Source organism: Manis pentadactyla, chromosome 11 (genome assembly GCF_030020395.1).
Source record: "Manis pentadactyla isolate mManPen7 chromosome 11, mManPen7.hap1, whole genome shotgun sequence".
Classification (NCBI taxonomy): domain Eukaryota; kingdom Metazoa; phylum Chordata; class Mammalia; order Pholidota; family Manidae; genus Manis; species Manis pentadactyla.
In genome coordinates this window covers 37,152,788-37,172,467 of record NC_080029.1, presented here as the reverse complement: position 1 = coordinate 37,172,467, position 19,680 = coordinate 37,152,788, and the positions used below count along the sequence as shown (strand labels likewise).

General features: G+C 35.0%; 1 protein-coding gene across 12 annotated transcripts in view; it reads left to right on the top strand.

Annotated features, from left to right (window-relative positions):
• The window catches only part of SYNE2 (spectrin repeat containing nuclear envelope protein 2), a 319,309-nt gene that overhangs the window by 90,706 nt on the left and 208,923 nt on the right, over window positions 1-19,680 (top strand). For all 12 annotated transcript variants that reach the window (XM_036906082.2, XM_036906091.2, XM_057488386.1 and 9 more), the window contains 11 exons: window positions 3,225-3,389; window positions 3,727-3,839; window positions 5,181-5,343; window positions 6,702-6,780; window positions 7,026-7,213; window positions 8,508-8,672; window positions 9,571-9,720; window positions 10,903-11,076; window positions 14,534-14,692; window positions 14,949-15,122; window positions 18,969-19,103. In XM_036906082.2, the coding sequence (XP_036761977.2) occupies window positions 3,225-3,389; window positions 3,727-3,839; window positions 5,181-5,343; window positions 6,702-6,780; window positions 7,026-7,213; window positions 8,508-8,672; window positions 9,571-9,720; window positions 10,903-11,076; window positions 14,534-14,692; window positions 14,949-15,122; window positions 18,969-19,103 (1,665 nt within the window). The remainder of the gene's footprint in view (window positions 1-3,224; window positions 3,390-3,726; window positions 3,840-5,180; window positions 5,344-6,701; window positions 6,781-7,025; window positions 7,214-8,507; window positions 8,673-9,570; window positions 9,721-10,902; window positions 11,077-14,533; window positions 14,693-14,948; window positions 15,123-18,968; window positions 19,104-19,680) is intronic.

Sequence of the window (19,680 nt, the reverse complement as noted above, 5' to 3'; positions counted from 1 at the left end):
ATGGTTTGCAAGTCCAGAATACCCTCTGGCCCCGGAAAAGTTTGCCTATCCCCCTCAAGTCTCTTGGCTGTTAAGAGTGACAGTCTGTTTTCAGAATACATTTTCACATCCTTTATGAAGTGTGTGAAATAGCAGTCTGGTACCTTAAAAGTACCTAATTTTGGAGAACTAGGGCAGCTCCAAAAATCTTCCCATCAAGTGGCCGTGCTCACTGCATTCTCAGCTTAGTGGTCTGATCAGAGCTGTGCAATTAACCCCTCTACAAAATGAAGGAAGGACAGGATGAAGATGTCTGAATAGTTCAGCCTGTTCCAGGCCACAGTGACATGGCCTAATTTTACTGAATATAGTTTGGAAAAATTACCCAATATAATAAAAACTGTAAAAACTATTTTTCAAGAGTAACTACTGCAAATTGATAGTAGCTTGAAAAGGCATTTCTTTGGTACAATGGAACTTACTTTCTTAGCATGGCAAACGAGACATACTGTATAAAGTCATCAGGTGCATAGGAATCAATATCATCTAGACAGTTTCTGGTTCAGATGTTTAAGAACACAGGTATCTCAAAATGTCATAGTCAATGGTTTCGTTTTAAGCCTGCTATGGGAAGTAGCAACATTATGTTATTTTGACCCAACAAGATCTTATATAAATTTTAGCTAAATTCATATGTAATTTCCAACACTGAGAAAGTATGGAACCAGTTTTCTATTTAAGTGTACATAGAGTACAGCCCTGAGTTGGAAAACACATATTTGGTTTCATTCAGAATATATATAATTTTCTTTCAGTTGTGAAAAGAGTAACAGTTAAATTAGAGGTATTTGTTCTTAGCCTGTTTTTGACTCAGTTATTTACCAATTTTCTGGTTTAAGTTTTGTATTTTGCCAAATGCACAATTTGGATATAATAAAAGCACATTCTGACTTATATTAAAAATTCATAAAAATGAAAACATTTTTTTCAATTCTGACTGGAGGTCTAATGGCATATAGTTAATAATTTAAGTTAATAATGAAGTAATTTAGAGTTGTCTTTGCCATATGCCTTTGAGAAAATAAGCTTGCAAGGCAATTAAAGCAACACAACATAGTACATGGTATCACTTGTATGTGGTATCTTAAAAAAAAAGTCAAACACACACTGAGAGATGTGGTTGTTAGAGGATAGGAGTGGGGGAAATAGAGAGAAATTGGAGAAGGGCAGAGACTTTCAGCTATAAGATGAGTAGGGTCTGAGGATCTAATGTATCACATGGTAACAGTTGCTGATAATACTGTATTATGTTGAAATTTGCTAAGAGAGTAGAACTTAAATGTTTTCACCAAAAAAAAGTTAATAAATATGTGAAGTTTGACGCACTAATTAATGAGACGGTGGGAATCCTTTCACAGTGTATACGTATTTCAAATTACCATGATATCCATTTTAAATTCCTTATAATTTTGTCAATTATATTCCAGAAAAGGATGAAGTCAAAAAAAGTACAGAAATTCTGTTTTAAATTCTTCTTTATGAGTAGTTGCATTTGACTCCCTTAAGAGAGCTTAGCTTTATACTTGAGTAATTGGTTTAATTAAAAAATATATATATTTGCCTTGCATATAGTGAGCACCCAGTTAATGCATGTCAGCAACTTGATATGAATCAACCCTGTTCTTTAAAAAATAACCTAATTTTGCCTATTCTTTTCTCTGTTTAAAGACAATTTAACTCTTAAGAACAGTGACAATTCATTTAGGAGAACTGTAATAGAAAATACAGACTTAAAACCCCTACTTTCATTAGAGGAGGTCATTTAAGTGCAACAAATTTTAATTTGTGCTTGATCTTCATAGAGGTGTCTTTGGAATGAGAATACCAAAAAAGTGTTAAAAAGCCATGTGAGGTCACAGAAACAGCCACATTCTTTTTTTTTTTTTCATTTTAATTAAAGTATTATTGATATACAATCTTATGTTGGTTTCGGATACAAAGCACAGTGGTTCAACAGTTACCCACCCCTTCTAGTGAGGTCACTATTTATCTAACAGCCACATTCTTAAATGGGGTCAGTAGGAAAGGAAGAGGCCTTAAAACTGGATTCTTATTGTGTTCCTAACAATTTGGGGGAAAAAAGAAGAATTTTTGACTTTTATTTATCTGGTTGACCCTCAGAGGTAGAGGTCGTGTTAAACTTACTCTTCCCTTCATGGCGCTTGGGTCCAGGCAAGGCCCTACTCTTATTTTTATTCACTTGTTCAATTGTGTACTTATTTCCTCTTATAACCATGCCTTCCTAACATTCCCCTTTCTCCTTAGGCCACCACTGTTGTGCTTTATGTCTTTTTGTTTTATAGTTCTGACAAAATGTGTATTGTATTTGCCTGTTTATGTATTAAGTTGTGTAAGTTGATATTATGTTACTCTGTTTCTTTCATTTTTGAGCACATATAGTTAAGGTACCTCCTTGTTGGCACATGTAAGCATCTAATTTGTGTCTAACCACCATAGGACCCTTATCCACACTAGAAGCTTTCTATGTCTTTATACTACTGAACTCTTAGCACAATAGGTTATTCATATTCATAAATGTTTGCTCAATGAATGAATGAATATATGCGTGAGTGCATTTTGATGGAAAAAAATGAGGTAGAAGGGGCAGCAAAAGCGAAGACCTGGGAGTGCAGCCAACATCTGGGGAAATAAATAGTCGGCACTTGTGTGACTCCTGTGCGCAGGTAGGGAGTAGTGGGAAGGCAGAGGAAGGAGAGGGTTGTCTGGATTATGGGGAACTTTGGTGAAGGACAGATATTCAGGAGCTACGGTAGAGGTAGCTGACATGAATATATGATTAGGGCTAGTGAGGAAAATAGTCTTTAAGTCTGTGCAAGGTATGGTTGTAATGTCAGAAAGCACAAGGGCATACTAGATTTCAAATGATGGTCATTCAGTAGTAGTCTAACTGTGTAGAGGGTGCTTTAAATATTTCTAATTTCTCTCTCACAATTATGGATTGATCAAAACATTTACTTTTATCAGTGTGCCCTCTTCTCCTACAGCTTTTAAACAAATGATTTTCTTAATCATCAGGTAGCCAGAGTTATTTAGTGCTAAGAAGGTTACTGATAAAGATTCCTTGACTAAGGGATCAGAGCAACTTTAAAGAATTTTAACATATTGTGTGTGCAGAAATAAACTAGAAGAGAGGTCTCTGATGAACATCTTCCCTTTTTTTTCAGATTAATGTGTGGAAAACAAAACTGAATCATGCTTTGCCTTCACCCCTCCATCAAATTGAAGCTTGGCTCCAGGAGGTGGAGGAGTTTATAGGTGAAGATTTGCCAGCCTCCCAGGATTACTGTGAAGCCATGGCTCTAACGCAAGAGAAAATTACTTTATTCAAGGTTGGAAAAGAAAAAAGAAACATGAAAAAGTCTGATATTTGAGATTTATAGCATTTGTGCGTGCCCACAATGAATGGAAAATACATCTGAAAACAAAAGATTTTAATAATGCTCTTACCAAAGAAACTGTAGTTCTGTTTCTCTGTAAAATGGCCCAGTTTAATACATTTATGATGAAAATATTTATTGACAAAATTTTAGTTTTAAAAAAGAGAAAAGGCTTAATGATCTTTTTTAAAAAGATGCAGTGCATACACAGAGCAAATGAGATTAGCAAACACCCAATTACAATGTTTGGCAATAAATCTGGTTCATGCCATGCTAAATTTCTTTTCAGAGTCACATGGATAAATTTGACTGGCATTTAAATAGTCTCCTGGCATTTGAAAATAGAGATGAAAAGCATTTGCCATTGGTACCACCAAACAAATTGGAGGAAATGAAAAGACGGTTTGTAACACTACTATTTCGCACCTGCTAATACTGTTCATGCATGAGCACTGACATGGTACAATGGGGACCAGAAAATATAATTCTGGAAAATATTCAGATATTATATTTTAGATAATTTCTGACAATTAGTCTTTAAATCTTGATAACAGTACCTTAATGTTTTATGTAATAGTAATATTATATCATGCTAACATACTTTCTCTTATTGAACGGTAGGATATGATAATGGAGAAAGTTCTGGACTTAGAGTCAGATACTGAACTCTGTATTCTGGTTTTGGCCAAGTTACTCTATTTCTGAGCATGTTTCTTCATTTGTAAATGTAGGGTAATGCTAGTTGTTCTGTTCATGTCTCACAAGGGTACTGACTGGGTGGAAAGAGGACGTATATGAAAGCACTTTATAAGCTTGAAAATAACACAAATATAGGGATTGTTTAATTGACAGTTGTCCACATCTTCTCTTTTCTTACCATAAGCCACTTATTAGAATAATTACTAAGAAGCAATTGGTCTTAATAATGAAAGCTGTTTTAATGTGTAGATGTTGAAATTTTAGTTGCATTAAGTCATACTGATATTTTCAAATTTAGTGAAATGTGATATTTTCAAATTTAGTGAAATGTTTTGGGGATTAACATTTTATTATAAGATTTCTCAATAGGGGAGTAGTTTCTTCAGAAAATAGTCTGTAGATGTGCAAACATCTACATCTTGAGAAATAGTTGTTTTAGATCTAGTCAAAGTATTTTACTTTGTTTAAGAAAAAGAAGATTTGAGGATACATATGAGTTCTGTGTATTTAAAAGAAAAAGTTAAAGCCCTAATGTATTTTTTTATTCACTAGTTGCCCTTTTTTTTATATTAAGGTATCATTGATAACAATCTTATGCTCAGATTTCACATGAGCAACATTGTGGTTAATACATTCACCCATATTATCAAGTCCCCCACACACCCCATTGCAGTCACTACCCATCAGTGTAGTAAGATGCTATAGAGTCACTACTTGTCTGTGCTATACTGCCTTCCCTGTGCTCCCCCTATATTATGTGTTCTAATCCTAATGCCCCTTAATCCCCTTTTCCCTCCCTCCCAACCCACCCTCCCCAACCTCTTTCCCTTTGATAACTGCTAGTCCCTTCTTGGAGTCTGTGAGTCTGCTGCTGTTTTGTTCCTTCAGTTTTTGCTTTGTTGTTATACTCCACAGATGAGTGAAATCATTTGGTACTTGTCTTTCTCTGCCTGAAAGCCCCAATATTTTTGAAAATTCCAAACAAGTATCTCACATTTGGCCAGTGATACTAAGTTAGGTTCTAAAACCTGCACTGTTTTCCAGAATCAACAACATTTCGGGGAAAAAATTCATTCCACTTCTACAATTTCATTACTCTAAGTTCTCAGTTCTTCGTTTGCTAGATGAAGTGAAATCAAAATTGGATGTTTGGAACATCAAATATGGGAATAAAGAGTCTGTGGAATTATTGCTGGAAGACTGGCATGTAAGCTGTTTTATTTCATGTCTTTGACATTCTCCATGTCTGGGTGTTCGGTTTGCATTTTTCCTTGGCATCATTTCCCTTTACCTTTTTAGGTTTTGAGATGGGTTTTCATGATAGCTTTCATTAGCTTAAATAGTGCCCGGAGAAAAGAATTACATGTAGTCAAATAACAGACATGAGGAAGAATAAGAAAGAGAAAACAGCATTATTTATCACAACAGAGGAGATTGAGTTAGTTAAAATAATAGAGAAAGTTTCAATGTTATTTCCATTAAAAATTACTATTTGTAGTTGCTGGACATCTTGCTTAGTATTTTTCCCTCTCAGATTCATGGTTTCACTCAAAAATTAAATTTTTCTTACAACATTTTAATCTTAGCCTTTCAAGTTTTAAGGGGTAGGGAAAAAAGTGTATTTTGTTTTGAGGCTTTTTTTGAAGAGGGGATTTAGGTCTTGCAATTGGGAAAATATGGTGTAAACCATTTGAATGTAAGTGTGTTCATTTGTGAATTAAAACTAAAGCATCCTAAAAATGTCATTTCTACAGTTAAGCATTATTCTTCCTTTTTCTTGTTTCCCTCTTTTTGGAATGAGCAAAAAAGAATCCAAGATTATAAATTTCAGGGCAGAAATTGAAAAACATGCCAAAGAAAGATTTATGTATAATTTATGATTTTAAAAGTATACATTTCTGAGCAGGGAGCATCATCCTAAATTAGACTATATTTTGAATATTTTTATTGCTTTTATTTCCTTGATTTTTCATATTTCCATTTAAATATACCAATGGCACATAATAAAAATATGCAATAAATACGAGTTTTTATATAACTGTATTTTCCATAGCAGAATTTGCTTACATAGGACACATAATAATTTGGTTAATGGTAGTTTCTCAAATGTTTTTGTGTGATAGATGGCATCCATTTATAAAATACTAATATATCTAATGAAAATAATTCAGTAGTAATAAAAATATGTGAAATAAGAGAAATTAATACAAAGTATAAAACAATAATAAAATGTGAAGTAGGGGATTTTGAAAATGCTACAAAATACTTGCCTTTTCCTGTGGGAGGAAACCATTGTAGAACCGTATCACTACAGGAAGATCAACTTTGTCAGGTCTCATACCTATATAATATTTATTTTCATATTTATGTCTCCTAGATCTTAACTATCTTCTATCATGAACTGCTCTTCTTCTTTTCCTACCCAAAGATGTAGTATTAAAGCCTTAAAGAAATTTTGGTGCCTAAGTGCTTCACCAATGTTATATATATATGCCTCTATCTGGTTTTCTTGGCATATTTTTAAAAGTACAAATTGTAAATTCATATTTTTCCTTTTTTCACCAGAAATTTATTGAAGAAAAGGAGTTCCTAGCCCAACTTGAAACTTCTTTTCAACAATGTGAAGAAATTCATAAGAATTTGGGTAAAACTATACTGTTATTTTTTGATGGAATGATGGTCACTTAAAAATGACATTCCATCTCTCTGTTTCTCTTTGTTTATACCTTAATGTTTTATAAATTGGTTTTACATACACTTCAGAACATTCTTCCATTTGCATTTAATATTGTTGGAGTACATATTTCACCCCCATGATTTTTCTTAACAGTATTATTTTGTTAATAAAAAACTGTTTTCTAAGATGACATTCTTATTTTAACATTATAGCTGGAGAATATCAGAACATTAGTAAACAATATGCAATGGTGGAATATAATATTTGTATCTATAGAAAAAATATAGATAACGTGAAGTCCACACTACAAAAAGTTCTGGCGTGTTGGGCTACTTACGTGGAAAACCTTCGCTTACTAAAGGCTTATTTTGAGGAGATGAAGAAGGAGAAGATTAAAGAGGTATTTTCAGTCTCATGGCATGTACTCAGTTTAAGTTTTTTGTTTGTTTTGTTTGGAGATCCTTATTTTCAACACAAAAATGAGAGGCCAGGGAAAAGTAAACATGACTCTTGGAAAAATTCTCTAAGTTATTGAAAGGAGTTTTATTTTCTAATATAATTGCCAGAAGGAAGTTTTCTCCTCATTAAAGGTTTTACACACGTGTGTGCACACACACGCACAGAACTTTATTGGGGAATAATTTACAGATATAGTGTAGTTTTTGGAAGATATGTTGCTATGTTCTTTGGAAAGGAAACAAAAAACTTGGAGCACTAGATAGCTTGTACATTTGAAACAAATTGATGCTTTAAAATTTTTTATTTTTGCATTTGGGTGAATCCCTTTTAGCTCTAAAACCTTCCTGAGTTTCTACAGGAAGAAAAACAAAATACTTTAAATTTCTGTGGAGAGGTGTGAAAGAAATTTCAATGTAATTCATTGTTATTTTCATTTGCTGTTCATGTGATAATCTTTTATGATTATTCTCTCAAGTAGTTTTTCTTCCTTTTGTTTTCCTGCATTGCAAATGGCTATAGATAGCCTCTCAGATTAAACATTTTCCAAAAAGAAATAAAATTATGCAACAGAAAATAGGCTGTTTATATGGGAGTAAAATTTGTGATAAGTGTATGAGTGCAAAAATAATATTTGAGGGGTTAGTGAGTCATTACTTCTTGTCACCTATATTGATACTGGAAATTCAAATCTTTGGCTTTTAACAGTTCTTCTGTCTTTAAAGGTCTTTAATTAAAGTACTGCTTTAAGCCTTGCAATTCCCAGACTCTGTGCTGAGGTGCCCGGAGCTGCCAAGAGAACTCTCAGGATAATTTAAATTTTCAGGGAGACATGGCGACATCTCTTTGTTGGATACCTTGAAATTACTACTAAGTTGTTTGTATCTGACTGTTTAAAAATGAGAACCGTTAGGTAATTCTTCTGGTCTCGGGAATCTGTGAAAAAATTACTGAGACATGAAGGGCACTATGAACAGAAAAAGTTTGAAAACCTTTGCTCTAAGCTCACCAGCCATTCAAAAAGGTAGATCAGATGCTTCCTAAAAGTTTGGTCCCTGCAGTGATGACACAGCTGGAGCCTGCGGGCTAGTGATTAGGGATGAAGAACTAGACCCTAAGGGGAGGGTCAGAGTCTCTGCAAAGACCTCACACTCACTTTTGCTTGGAATCAACCTTGGTAAAGGTCTATCATAGGTAATAGACAAATAGGACATTAAAACATTATGTTGCTTATGTAGGTTCCCTCTGAGACACTATCCCTATGGAATCGAGACCATACTACTTTAAATGAAGTGGGAAATTTCTTAATTCAAGTCAGCAATGACGAAGTTGGATCATCTATTTCTAAAGAACTGAGAAGGCTGAATAAAAGATGGAGAAAGTTCATTACAAAAACTCAGCTTGTAAGTTTTTTGTTTTTTTTTTTGGCAACAACTTCATTGAGAGATAATTCACATAACATACAATTCACTCATTTAAAGTGTATAACTCAGTGGTTTTAGTATATCAAAGTTGTGCTGCAGCCGTTACCAAATCAATTTTAGAACATTTTCATCACCTCCTAAAGAAACTGTGCCCATTAGCAGTTACTCCCCACTCTTTCCCAACCTCCCCAGCCCTAGGCAATTACTAATCCACTTTATGTCTCTTTAGATTTGCTTATTCTGAATATGTCACAAATAGAATCATATAATATATGGTCTTTTGCTTCTGGCTTTTTTTGCTTGGTGTGATGTTTTCAAGGTTCATCCACATTGTGGCATGTATCAGTACTTCATTCTTTTTTATCGACAAATGGTAGTTTAGTGTATGGGTATACCACATTTTGTAGTTTAGTGTATGAATATACCACATTTTATTTATTCATTTATCAGTTGATGCACATTTGGCTTCCTTGTACCTGTTTGACTAGTATGAATGATGTTGCTGTGAGCATTCATGTTCAGTTTTTGTGTGGACATATACAGCTTTCTACTTGAAATTCATTTATCATTAAAGGATAACATAAGCATTTTTGCCTACTAGATTTCAAGCTCCTTGAGAACATACATCAAGCTTTGTTAATCATATTTAGCACTGTGCCTCATAAAAGCAGACCTTTAATAATTTTTTAACTTTAATTATTAAGTTAACAATTTGAGACTGAGGTGTTTCAGGGAAATAGGCATATTTTATAACATTGCTAATAACTGATGAATTCTAAAAATAGATTGAATATATCATGTCCATTTATTGTTGGTAATAATGTATCTTAGCTTTAAATATATGAGCATTAAATTTCATGATACTAATTTTTTATAGGAAATGAACCTGCCACTTCAAACAAAACAGTTTCAGCCCATTCCTGACAATTCTGGAAATGCTCAACTACCTAAAGTAGAAAAACCAACTATTGATTTTTCAATGGTTATGTCAGGAGAACTTCCTGAAAATCACAATCAGGATATAAAGGTAAAATAATTATACTTAATGTTTCTCATTTGTATATAGACATAATTTAATTTTGCAATTTTTGTTTTGATGAAACCATATTGTTGGAACAGTGGTACATGTGATTATATTAGATAACATTTAAAGTATATCAGTTTCTAGTAAAAAGCTTAAGTGGTTCACTTCATGAAGTAATCTTTCACGGTAAAGCCATGTCTCTTACTCACTAAGGAGTTCCGCAGACCCACAGGAGCAGTTGTGACTTCTGAGCTGTGGAAATGGAGTTGATATTTTTGTCAGATTATTTCTAACTAGTGCTTAGAAATTGTCTAGCTTTAGACTAGACCCTGGCCTGTGTCTTGTTTCTTTTCCGTAAAAGGAGAGAAAATATAATCTTTGTTTCTTGCTTTCTTGGGTAATTTGAAGGATGATTTTAAATTATAGGTAAGAATGTGGAAAAGGAAGAAAAAAATAAAATCATAAACATTTAAGGTATAATACCTAGGATCTTTGAAATGTGCTTCCTTCAGAATAATAACTTACACAGTTTTAAGAAAGTAAACTGGCTTTGGCAAGTTGCCATGCTGGACTGTCAGTGTTTTCCCACTATAAGAAGACCTAATCAGAAAATCTTGAAATACCTGAATTCATATAATATACTTTTAGAATAGAAGAATTTAGAATATTATATTCTTCTAATACATTTAAAATGAACTGATTAAAAGCAACTTAAAAAAAATCTATCATGTATCATATCAAGCTGTAGGATATTGTGAGATTATTTGAAAAGGCTGAATTTTGTTGAAATTTGATTCTGAGTCTCTTCTTCTTGTTTCACAACTATTGGCTAATAGCTGTACTTAATTAAATTGCATATGAGTTTTAGAAATGTGTTTGTAGAGTCAATAACCTTATTTTCTAAGCCTTATTCTTATCTATAAAATGATGACAATGAGGACTATAGTAACTAATTTATCGGACTATTAACATTAAGGAAATATATATGAACAAACCTTTTAATTTAATTTTTAAGGTGATAATGTACTATCATAGTTATTACCATTGTCCAAAAGCTAGGTCTTAAGTCATTAAAATATGTTGAATTCTCACTCTTCAGAAAAAGAGATATAACTTTTTTATGTTGAAAATTATTTTATAATATAAATTTTGCCATTTTCATAATGATAATTTTGAATTTTGTAGGCTGGAGAAGGACATGAAAAAGCAAGTGAAGAATTTACAGGGCAATTAAAAGTGGCTGAAGATGTTGAAAAACTCATTGAACAAGTGGAAATCTGGGAGGCAGAAACCAAATCTGTCTTAGATCTTCTGAGACATCAAGATGATATAGATAGCTCAGTGGAAGAATCTTTGCAGGTATGAGTGTAAAAGTATTAAAAGGGCAGCTTCCATGGTTGTGGCCTTACATATTGGGATAAATAAAAAGTTTTAAAGTGAATAGTAGTAGTAAGACCACTGCTTGAAGTATCTTTGTTGGAGGTTTTTTAATGGCACAGATTCTCATCCCTGTATGGATCATCTGCTGAGGCTTTGCTTGAAGACAGGATAGATTTGAAGATTACTAGTAATACCTTATGAATCTAAATTCTTGAAATAATTTTTCCCAAGTACAGAATGGACACTAAAATATTGTCTTGTATCAGAGGACAGTGAGGAGATGAGGGAGTTCAGTCTCACGTAGCTCAGTGCAGCGTATATATAAGAGATTATATAATCTGTGCTTTAAACGCTCACCTAGTGATTAAGCAAGCCACTTTCTCTTCCTTACTTGATGCAGGGAGGGTGATAGATGTTGTTAAAACTATCTTTATTCTCAGGCAGTCAATTCATTGAAAAGCAATGAGGCAAGAGCATGTTTTAGTATCACTCAGATCTCCTGGGAAAGGAGTTACAATTGAGGTTTTTACTGAGTCCCAGTTCAGCTATAAAACTTGTGGAGCATGTTGTAAATTACAATATGGAAAGTTTCCTCGAATAAAGGAACATTTATGTAATTCTTTTAAATCTACATTTCTGAAAGGTATATATATAGAATTTTTTGTTTCCATTGTCTATGAATGGTACTTTTTATTGCTTTGAAAGTACTATATAAACTTACCCATGCCATCTGCCAGTGCTTTTCTAATTTTATTTTTATATGTATTTTATTTGCTGTATCTGGAGTTTATTTTAAGTGAAAGAAACAAATGAGAAATCCAAATTTAAAATATATTTCAAAACAATAGCAAGGATCCCTCTTATAAACAGTGAAAATACAAACATGCTGGAATATACTTCTGTTAAGAAGGAATTAAGCAGATCTTTATTGGATCAAGATGATATTGTAAACTAAGAAGAACAAGTTACTGAACAGTATGGGTGATGTGATCCTTTTACTGTGTTTAAAACACTTTTGTATACTTTATGCTTTTATATCCACAGAAAAATGTCTGTAAGGATATGCAAACATGCTGTGTTATGCCCCACTCTTAGCACATTTCCCAGTACATGGTATATATGCATAAAGTAAATATTTTTTAAATGAATATGTGAATGATTAAATGTCAACCAAGGGAGGGATGGGAAAGAAGAGGAACTTTTCTTTACATGCTGTTCCTTTCTATTGTTTGGGTGTTTTACATCACTTTTGTTATTTTTATAATTAAGAGAAAAAATTGAAATTGTTTTTATAATTAAGAGAAAAATCGAAATTATCTATGCTAATTTTAGGATACTTAGGTAATGATTACAGTGTAAAGAAGAAAATAAAAATCACCGTAATTCCACTGCCCCAAGATAAATTAGATAAACACATATAGGTGATATCACACAGTGTAATTTCTATTTTATCATGCCCATGCCATCCTTTAGTTGAAATTAAATAATTTATTTTATTAGTTTGATAACTAAAAAGTGCTACCTCATTTTTTAAATTTGTACTTATTTGGCTGCATGTAAGATTGAACTGTCTTTCATATATTCATCAGCTATTCATTTCTGTGAATTTTCTTTTATCTTCTGAATTTTCTTTGGGACCTCAGCACTTGTCTTACTGAGTTTATAAACTCTTTCAGTCATGATCCATTTTCATTTGTGTGGCAAATATTTTTACCAAGTCATTGACTTTTAAGTTGTTTATTTTATGTCACAAAGAAAATTTTTATATTTATATGGTCACGTCTATCCTGACTCTTAAGTCTAAAAAGGCTCTCCACCCCAGAGAGCAGATCAGTTTTAATGGACAGTTTCTTCTTTTTGTAGTTTCATATTTTATATGTAATGTTCTGATCCATCTAAAATTTATTTTTGGTATATTATATAAAGCATTGTTCTAAAAAGATTATTTTCCAGCAAGCATTTTTTCCATTAATATTTGTTGAATTTCCTTCCAACTGATTTTGTTGTTGGGCTTTTGTGTCTGGGGAGGTCTCTTCCTGTGCACTCGGTGAAACTCAGCCTGGACAGGGGAGGGTTCTTGATTGATCGAGAAAGAATTACTGAACAGGTTGGACTAGTGTAGGTAAAGAAGGAATTCATTAAAGTGAGAGTAGTAGTGAATGGCAGCAGTCAAGCAGGCAGTAGAAAGCAAGAAGACAGGGAGGAGAGGGAAGTTCACTGAACTCCTGCTCAGCACAGGGTGAATTCCCTGCCAACTCCTAAAGCTCCTCACCGGGTGTCCAGTATCTGCTTGAATCTCCATGGCATGGGAACTAAGCCCCTACCACCCCAGGATTTGGGGAGCTGCAGAGCACTGGATGGAGTGAGATTATGTTCTGAGAACTTCCACTTCCCTACTGGTCTGAAATAAAACAGGGAGAGAGAGAAAAGGATTGTGTTAAGACTAGAGAGTTGAATGAAATAGCAAAGCAACAAAAACATGTACCACCAGAGGTGAAGGTTGGAGAGTTCTTGTTTTTATCATGGAGAAGAGTTCAGAGACAAGTGCAGTCGGCTTATGCAGCAAGAAAGGTTATTTGATATAACACAGTACACACTCAAATGGGAGTGTGGGCAGTCTCAGAGAAGAGGCACACCTAGGATTTTATAGGGCCTTTTGGGTAAGGGTTGGTATAAAGAATGATGTATATAGGTGATTCATAATTCTTTGAAGTTTTGTCTTAAGAATAGGGTTATTTAGTTGACTGTGTTGATCCGGCTCTTGGTGTTCTTTATCCAGATCTCGGCATTCTTATCTACATAGGTTCATTTACCCTTCGGAGGTCCAGCTCTTGTCCGAGTTACAAGTTACTTAATTGATTAAGGGGCTGGAAGAAGAGGAAGAACAGCATATATATTAAGTTAAAAAATAATCTGGGCTATGCTGATGGACAGTGACTATAATGGGGTTTGTAGGGGGGGACTTGGTGAAGGGGGGAGCCTAGTAAACATAATGTTCTTCATGTAATTGTAGATTAATGATACCAAAATAAATAAATAAATAAAATAAGCTGGGCCTTTTCCCCAAGCTAAGTAGATTTTACAATGGCGTAACCCTTGTCTCATTTCCCTGCTCTATCTCAATTTGACTTAGGACAACTTCATTTTAAGGTTTATTACTATTCTCTCAATTTATTTACTTTCTATTAGCATTGTGTTATTCCCAGTCTTATCTTATTAAGTGCTTACAGTATAAAGAATAATCTCTAAAGTCAGAATCTGACTACTAATATAAAATTGCAAGATGAATTTTTAAAATAATATTTTAAGGGTACAAATTTACCTAATTTTAGATTAATAATTAGCATTTTATGATTTTCTTATGAAACTATTGAGATAAATTTTTAACATATAATTAGAATGTTTATTGTGATCTTGCTTTAATTTTTTTTACAAGCATCTTATTGCCAAAGGCTCTATGTATGAAGAGCTGGTGTCTAGAACTGAAGATACTTTACAAATGGATGTACAAAATATTTCAAGCCAGGAATCCCTTGAACATGTTCTCACAGCTGGTCTACAGGCAAAGATTCAAGAAGCTAAAGAGAAAGTCCAGGTCTCTCTTCGATTTTTCCCTCTTTAGTGAATTTAGCCTTTAAAACTGAGTGGTTAGTGGGAGTATGGGGAAAAGTCAGGGATTGCTCTGGAGTTTGGAAGTGTTTTGTAAAATTTTAATTTGTGTTATAATTTTTTTATAATTTACAGTATATTGGAAATATAAGAAAACGAGTTGCTACTCAAAGAATATATTTATTAACTTTTGAATTTACTAAGAAGTTGGGCCAAGTGTTGAGAATTTTTTGTTTTCACAGATCAGTGTGGTGAAATTAGTTGCAGTGTTGAAAAACTCTACTGACATTTCACCAGACCTGGACGTCAGGCTGAAGGTGGAAGAATCGCAGAAGGAACTCGAATCATACATTGCAAGGGCTGAGCAGTTACTTCGCCAAAGAAAGAGCCAGAGTGGACTAATTTCAAAATACAAGGTGTGATTCTTTCAACCTTCAAGTGCAGGATATTTTATGATTAGCTACCTATCTCATTTAAAATCAAGATGTTTCCATCACTGTAATTATACATTAATTAATTAATGTATAATTACAGTGATGGATAATACAGTGTAATAATAACTATAAATTTAAAAAATTTCCCAGTTTTATACACTGTTCCTCAGAGACTTTTTTCTTTTTCTTCCTTTTTTTTTAATTGAAGGGTCATTGATATATGATCTTATATTAGCTGCAGATATACAACACAATGGTTCAACAGTTTATGCGTATCACTAAATCCTTACCCCCAATAGTGCAGTTACTATCTGTCAGCATAGGAAGATGTTACAGAGTCACTGGCTAGATTCTCCGTGCTGTACTACCATCCCCATGACCAACCTGTATTATGATTGAGATTTTTGTGTCCCTTTATCCCCCTCACCTTCCACAGCTCCTTCCCCATGTTAATCACCAGTCACTTCTCAGTGTCTCTGAGTCTACTCCTATTTTGTTCATTTTGTTTTGCTTTGCTTTTTTGGTCCACAAATAAGTGAAATCATATGGTATTTGTGTTTCTCTTGCTCATTTAAAAAATTTTTTTCCCAGTTTTATTGAGATATAAGGATACATAACATGGTATTAGTTTAGGCTGTTCAGCATGATTTGATGTGTGTATACTTGCAAAATAATCACAATAGGTTTCATTTACATCCCTCCCCTCGTATAGTTACAAAGTATTTTTCTTGTGCTGAGAACTTTTTAGATCTACTCTCTTAGCAACTTCAAATACATAATACAGTCTTATTAACTATACTCACAAGACTTCTCTATTTCACTTAGCACAATATCCTTTAGATCCATCCATGTTGTTGGATATAGCAGGATTTTCTTTTTTATGGCTGAATAATATTCCGTGGTGTATATTTACCATGGCTTCTTTATCCAGTCATCTATTGATGGACACTTAGGTTGCTTCCATATCTTGGCTATTGCAAATAATGTGGTGATATACACAGGGGTGCATATGTCTTTTTGAATCAGGGATTTTGTTTTCTTTGGGTAAATTCCTGGAAATGGCATTACTGAGTCAAATGGTATTTCTATTTGTAGTTTTTTTGAGGAGCCTCCATACTGCTTTCCACAGTGGCTGCACCAATTGACATTTCTACCAATAGTATGGGAGTTTCCCTTTTTTCCACATCCTTGCCAACACTTGCTATTTCTTATCTTTTGGATAGTGACCACTCTAACTAGTGTGAGGTGATATCTCATTGTGATTTAGATTTGCATTTCCCTGATGATTAGCGGTGGGGAGCATCTTTTCATGTGCCTGTTGGCCATCTGTATTTCTTCTTTGGAGAAATGTCTGTTCACATCCTCTGTCCATTTTTTAATCAGGTTATTTGTTTTTTGAATATTTAGGCATATGAGTTCTTTATGTATTTTGACCATTATCAGATGAGTCATTTACAAATATATTCTCCCATACTGTGTCTTGCCTTTTTGTTCTGCTGCTGATGTCCTTTGCTGTGTAGAAGTTTTTAGTTTGATGCAGTCCCACTTGCTCATTTTTTATTTTGTTTCCCTTGCCTGAGGAGAATTGTCTGGAAAAAATTGCTCATGCTTATGTTTAAGAGATTTTTGCCTATTTTCTTCTAAAAGTTTTATGGTTTTCATGTCTTACATTCAGGTCTCCGATCCATCCCCAGAGACTTTTAAAAGTAGACATTCAGATGAAGAATTTTTTAAATTCCAGTTTTATTGTAGAACCACTGAATGGACTCAGTGAAATAATGTAAAGAGTACAGCTGACTCTGAAATTGAGGATGAATTTAATTTCTCTGGATTTTAGAATCAGTAAAATGGTCACAATAATTCCAGCCGTCTCCGGCTGCCAAATTTGCTGTGAGGCTTTAAATGAAAATAATGTAGATGAAGACATTTTGAATACTTAAGATTTCCTGAATATGGATAACACTTTTATTATTATTATGCTTTGATAAGAGTTATTTATGCACATACGCTTATTGGTGGTTAAAGTTCCAGTAATTTCATCTTGTTTGGAGACAGTTTCAGGTTGATTTTTCATGGTTTGATAGGCAGCTTAGGATGTATGCAAATAGAGACACACTGTTAATTAACACTGTGGGAGGTGTTGCAGTGGGTGGGGGATGTGAAATAAACAAGGTCTCTACCATTGGACACATTGGGGAGGTAGAGTGATACGTGTCCTTTCATTTATTCATTTATTCACCATGTAACACAGACTGAACAGGTGAAATGAGCTAGGCCTATGCAGGGAGATAAGAGAAGGAAAGCCATACTCCCAGTGCGGCTGCTCCCACTTTTTTAGGAAAAGGAGCTGGCATAAGAGTCTGTCTTCATTATCATGGTGGCCTCCTTCTCTATTCTGGGACCCAGTGCTATTTTGTCTTTCTGGATTGTTAGCCAGAGGGGGCCTTCTTATTGGCCATTTCAACGCTGCTGTTCACACAACCTCAAAGCCTTCCCCTGCTTGATCTTGTACTATTTGCCCTTTGCTAGCCACCGATTTTGACCAACTCCCCCTGTCTTTTCTTTGCACTTTTATTCCCCAATTGCTAAGAGGACTGAACTGACCTTAATGAGTCAGTGGTTCCCTTAAATAATCCCTAGGCTGGATTTCAGGATGCTGATACGGTCAGTTCAGGAAAGAGAGAAGGAAAAGAAAAAAAATAGAGGTGCCAGGCCGCTTCTCCCAAGAGGAGTTAGATATGTCAGTCTCAGTACTTTCTTCCTCTCCCGGACCATCTTCCTTTTGGAATCTGAGGCCAGGGATTCCCCCACTGCCCCTTTTTGTCTCTGGCATTTAGTGAAGGAAATCCATTTTCACAACAGAAGCAAGATCTCTGCTCTGCCAGGTACTGTCCTGAGACCACTGGGACTCCAGGCACACATGGGTAGTAGGAGGCCCCAGCCAGCATATAGGGCTGGAGTGTCTCCCTAAGGCCGTAAGGCTCCTGGCCAGCACTGGCCCTTTTCTGCAGTAGGCCAGTTATCAATATATGATGAGTGTGTGAACAGACTCCCACCCTACTTAACTGCCTTCTCCCCCAGAATTACTTTCATCTTCTCTTCTTCTATTAGGTTTTCTGCCTCTTTCATGGCCCCAACTAGGTTTCTGCTCTTACCAAGTATTGCCACGTGATAAATGCTCTTTATGAGCAGGTAGGTGTGGGGTAAGGTGCAAACACATTCCTGGCAAGGTAGCCCTCATCTCTGTCTGCTGCTCTCTCCCTGGGGCAGGGCTGCCAGTGTGGTTGGCCCTGGGCAAAACTTGAAGTTGATGATAAAGTAATGTTCCCCCTTACAGCATAAAATGCTTATGCACAATATTAAATATTTACCATATTAACCCTACAAAAGTTGTGTCTTATTGCAACACTAATCTCTGATACATGCTAGTATACTCTTCATATTGTATTGCTGATGAAGAAAGCTAGTCCACTCAATATTTAAGAACTTTAGAAGAAACATTGCCAGTGGCTTATTTCCCTGCACAGTAAGTCTTTTAATTATTTATCAAAGGGGTAACAAATGATTTTGAGTATCATAAAGTATTTTTCATCTGAACTTCAAATGTATAAGTACATTGGAATAATAATATTTTGCACTTCTCTTCAAAAGCATTCAAGATATGCCAAAGGGATATCAACCTTAATTTATAAAGAGAAATCTCCCCTAAATCTCCAAATAGTCTTCTTTTCTTTTTGTAGTTTGGCTTGTTAGAGACCTACCAAATTTTGCTTTGGGGACTTGGCAGGAAAATGCAACTTTTATATTCTTGTTTGCATTTTTTTAAAGGAAGCACTAAAAATTTTTAATACTAGAAGTCTGGCCAAGTATTTAAAAGCTGTTGAAGAACTGAAAAATAATGCAACTGAGGATGTAAAGCTGTCTTTGGAAGAAGAGAGTAGAGGTTTCTGCGCCAAATGGGAGGTAAGAATACACATATGCAGATCTGACCCGGGGCTTGTTTGGTGTCAGAGTCATGGTCCATGCCCCACTCAACTCTTATCCTATGGCCAACTACTGCAGGCTGCGGTTCCCAGGCCCCACAGCAGCTGGCTTCTGTCTGTGTTCAGTTGGTTACAAGCACTGAACACGATTCAGAGACCAGAGGGCTGTTGGAGGGGAGAGAAGGGAGAGTCCAAACTCCCTCTCTTGCAGTGTCTCTGGCAGGTGTGTCTCGCTCTGGCTGCGGGTTTCATGTTTCCAGCTCTGAGGGTGACTTCGCCTGGGCTCCCTTGAAGCCTGCAGCCCGGGGGGAGGTCGCGGCTGCTGCCGTGCTAGTTTCTGGGCCACCTTCCTGGGCCCCCAGTGCCTCTTGGCTCTTTCATCTCTTGTGTAATCAGTTCCCTGCAGTATATTCTCTCTGCATTACATATTTAGTGTTTTCTGGTTTGCCAGTTGGACCCTGACACATTTATACCTATAGAGTTTCGTAGGACAGAGTTTCGTAGTGAAATAGGTAGGGGGTTGGTGGCAGACAGAGCTGGACTTAGCAGTTATGACC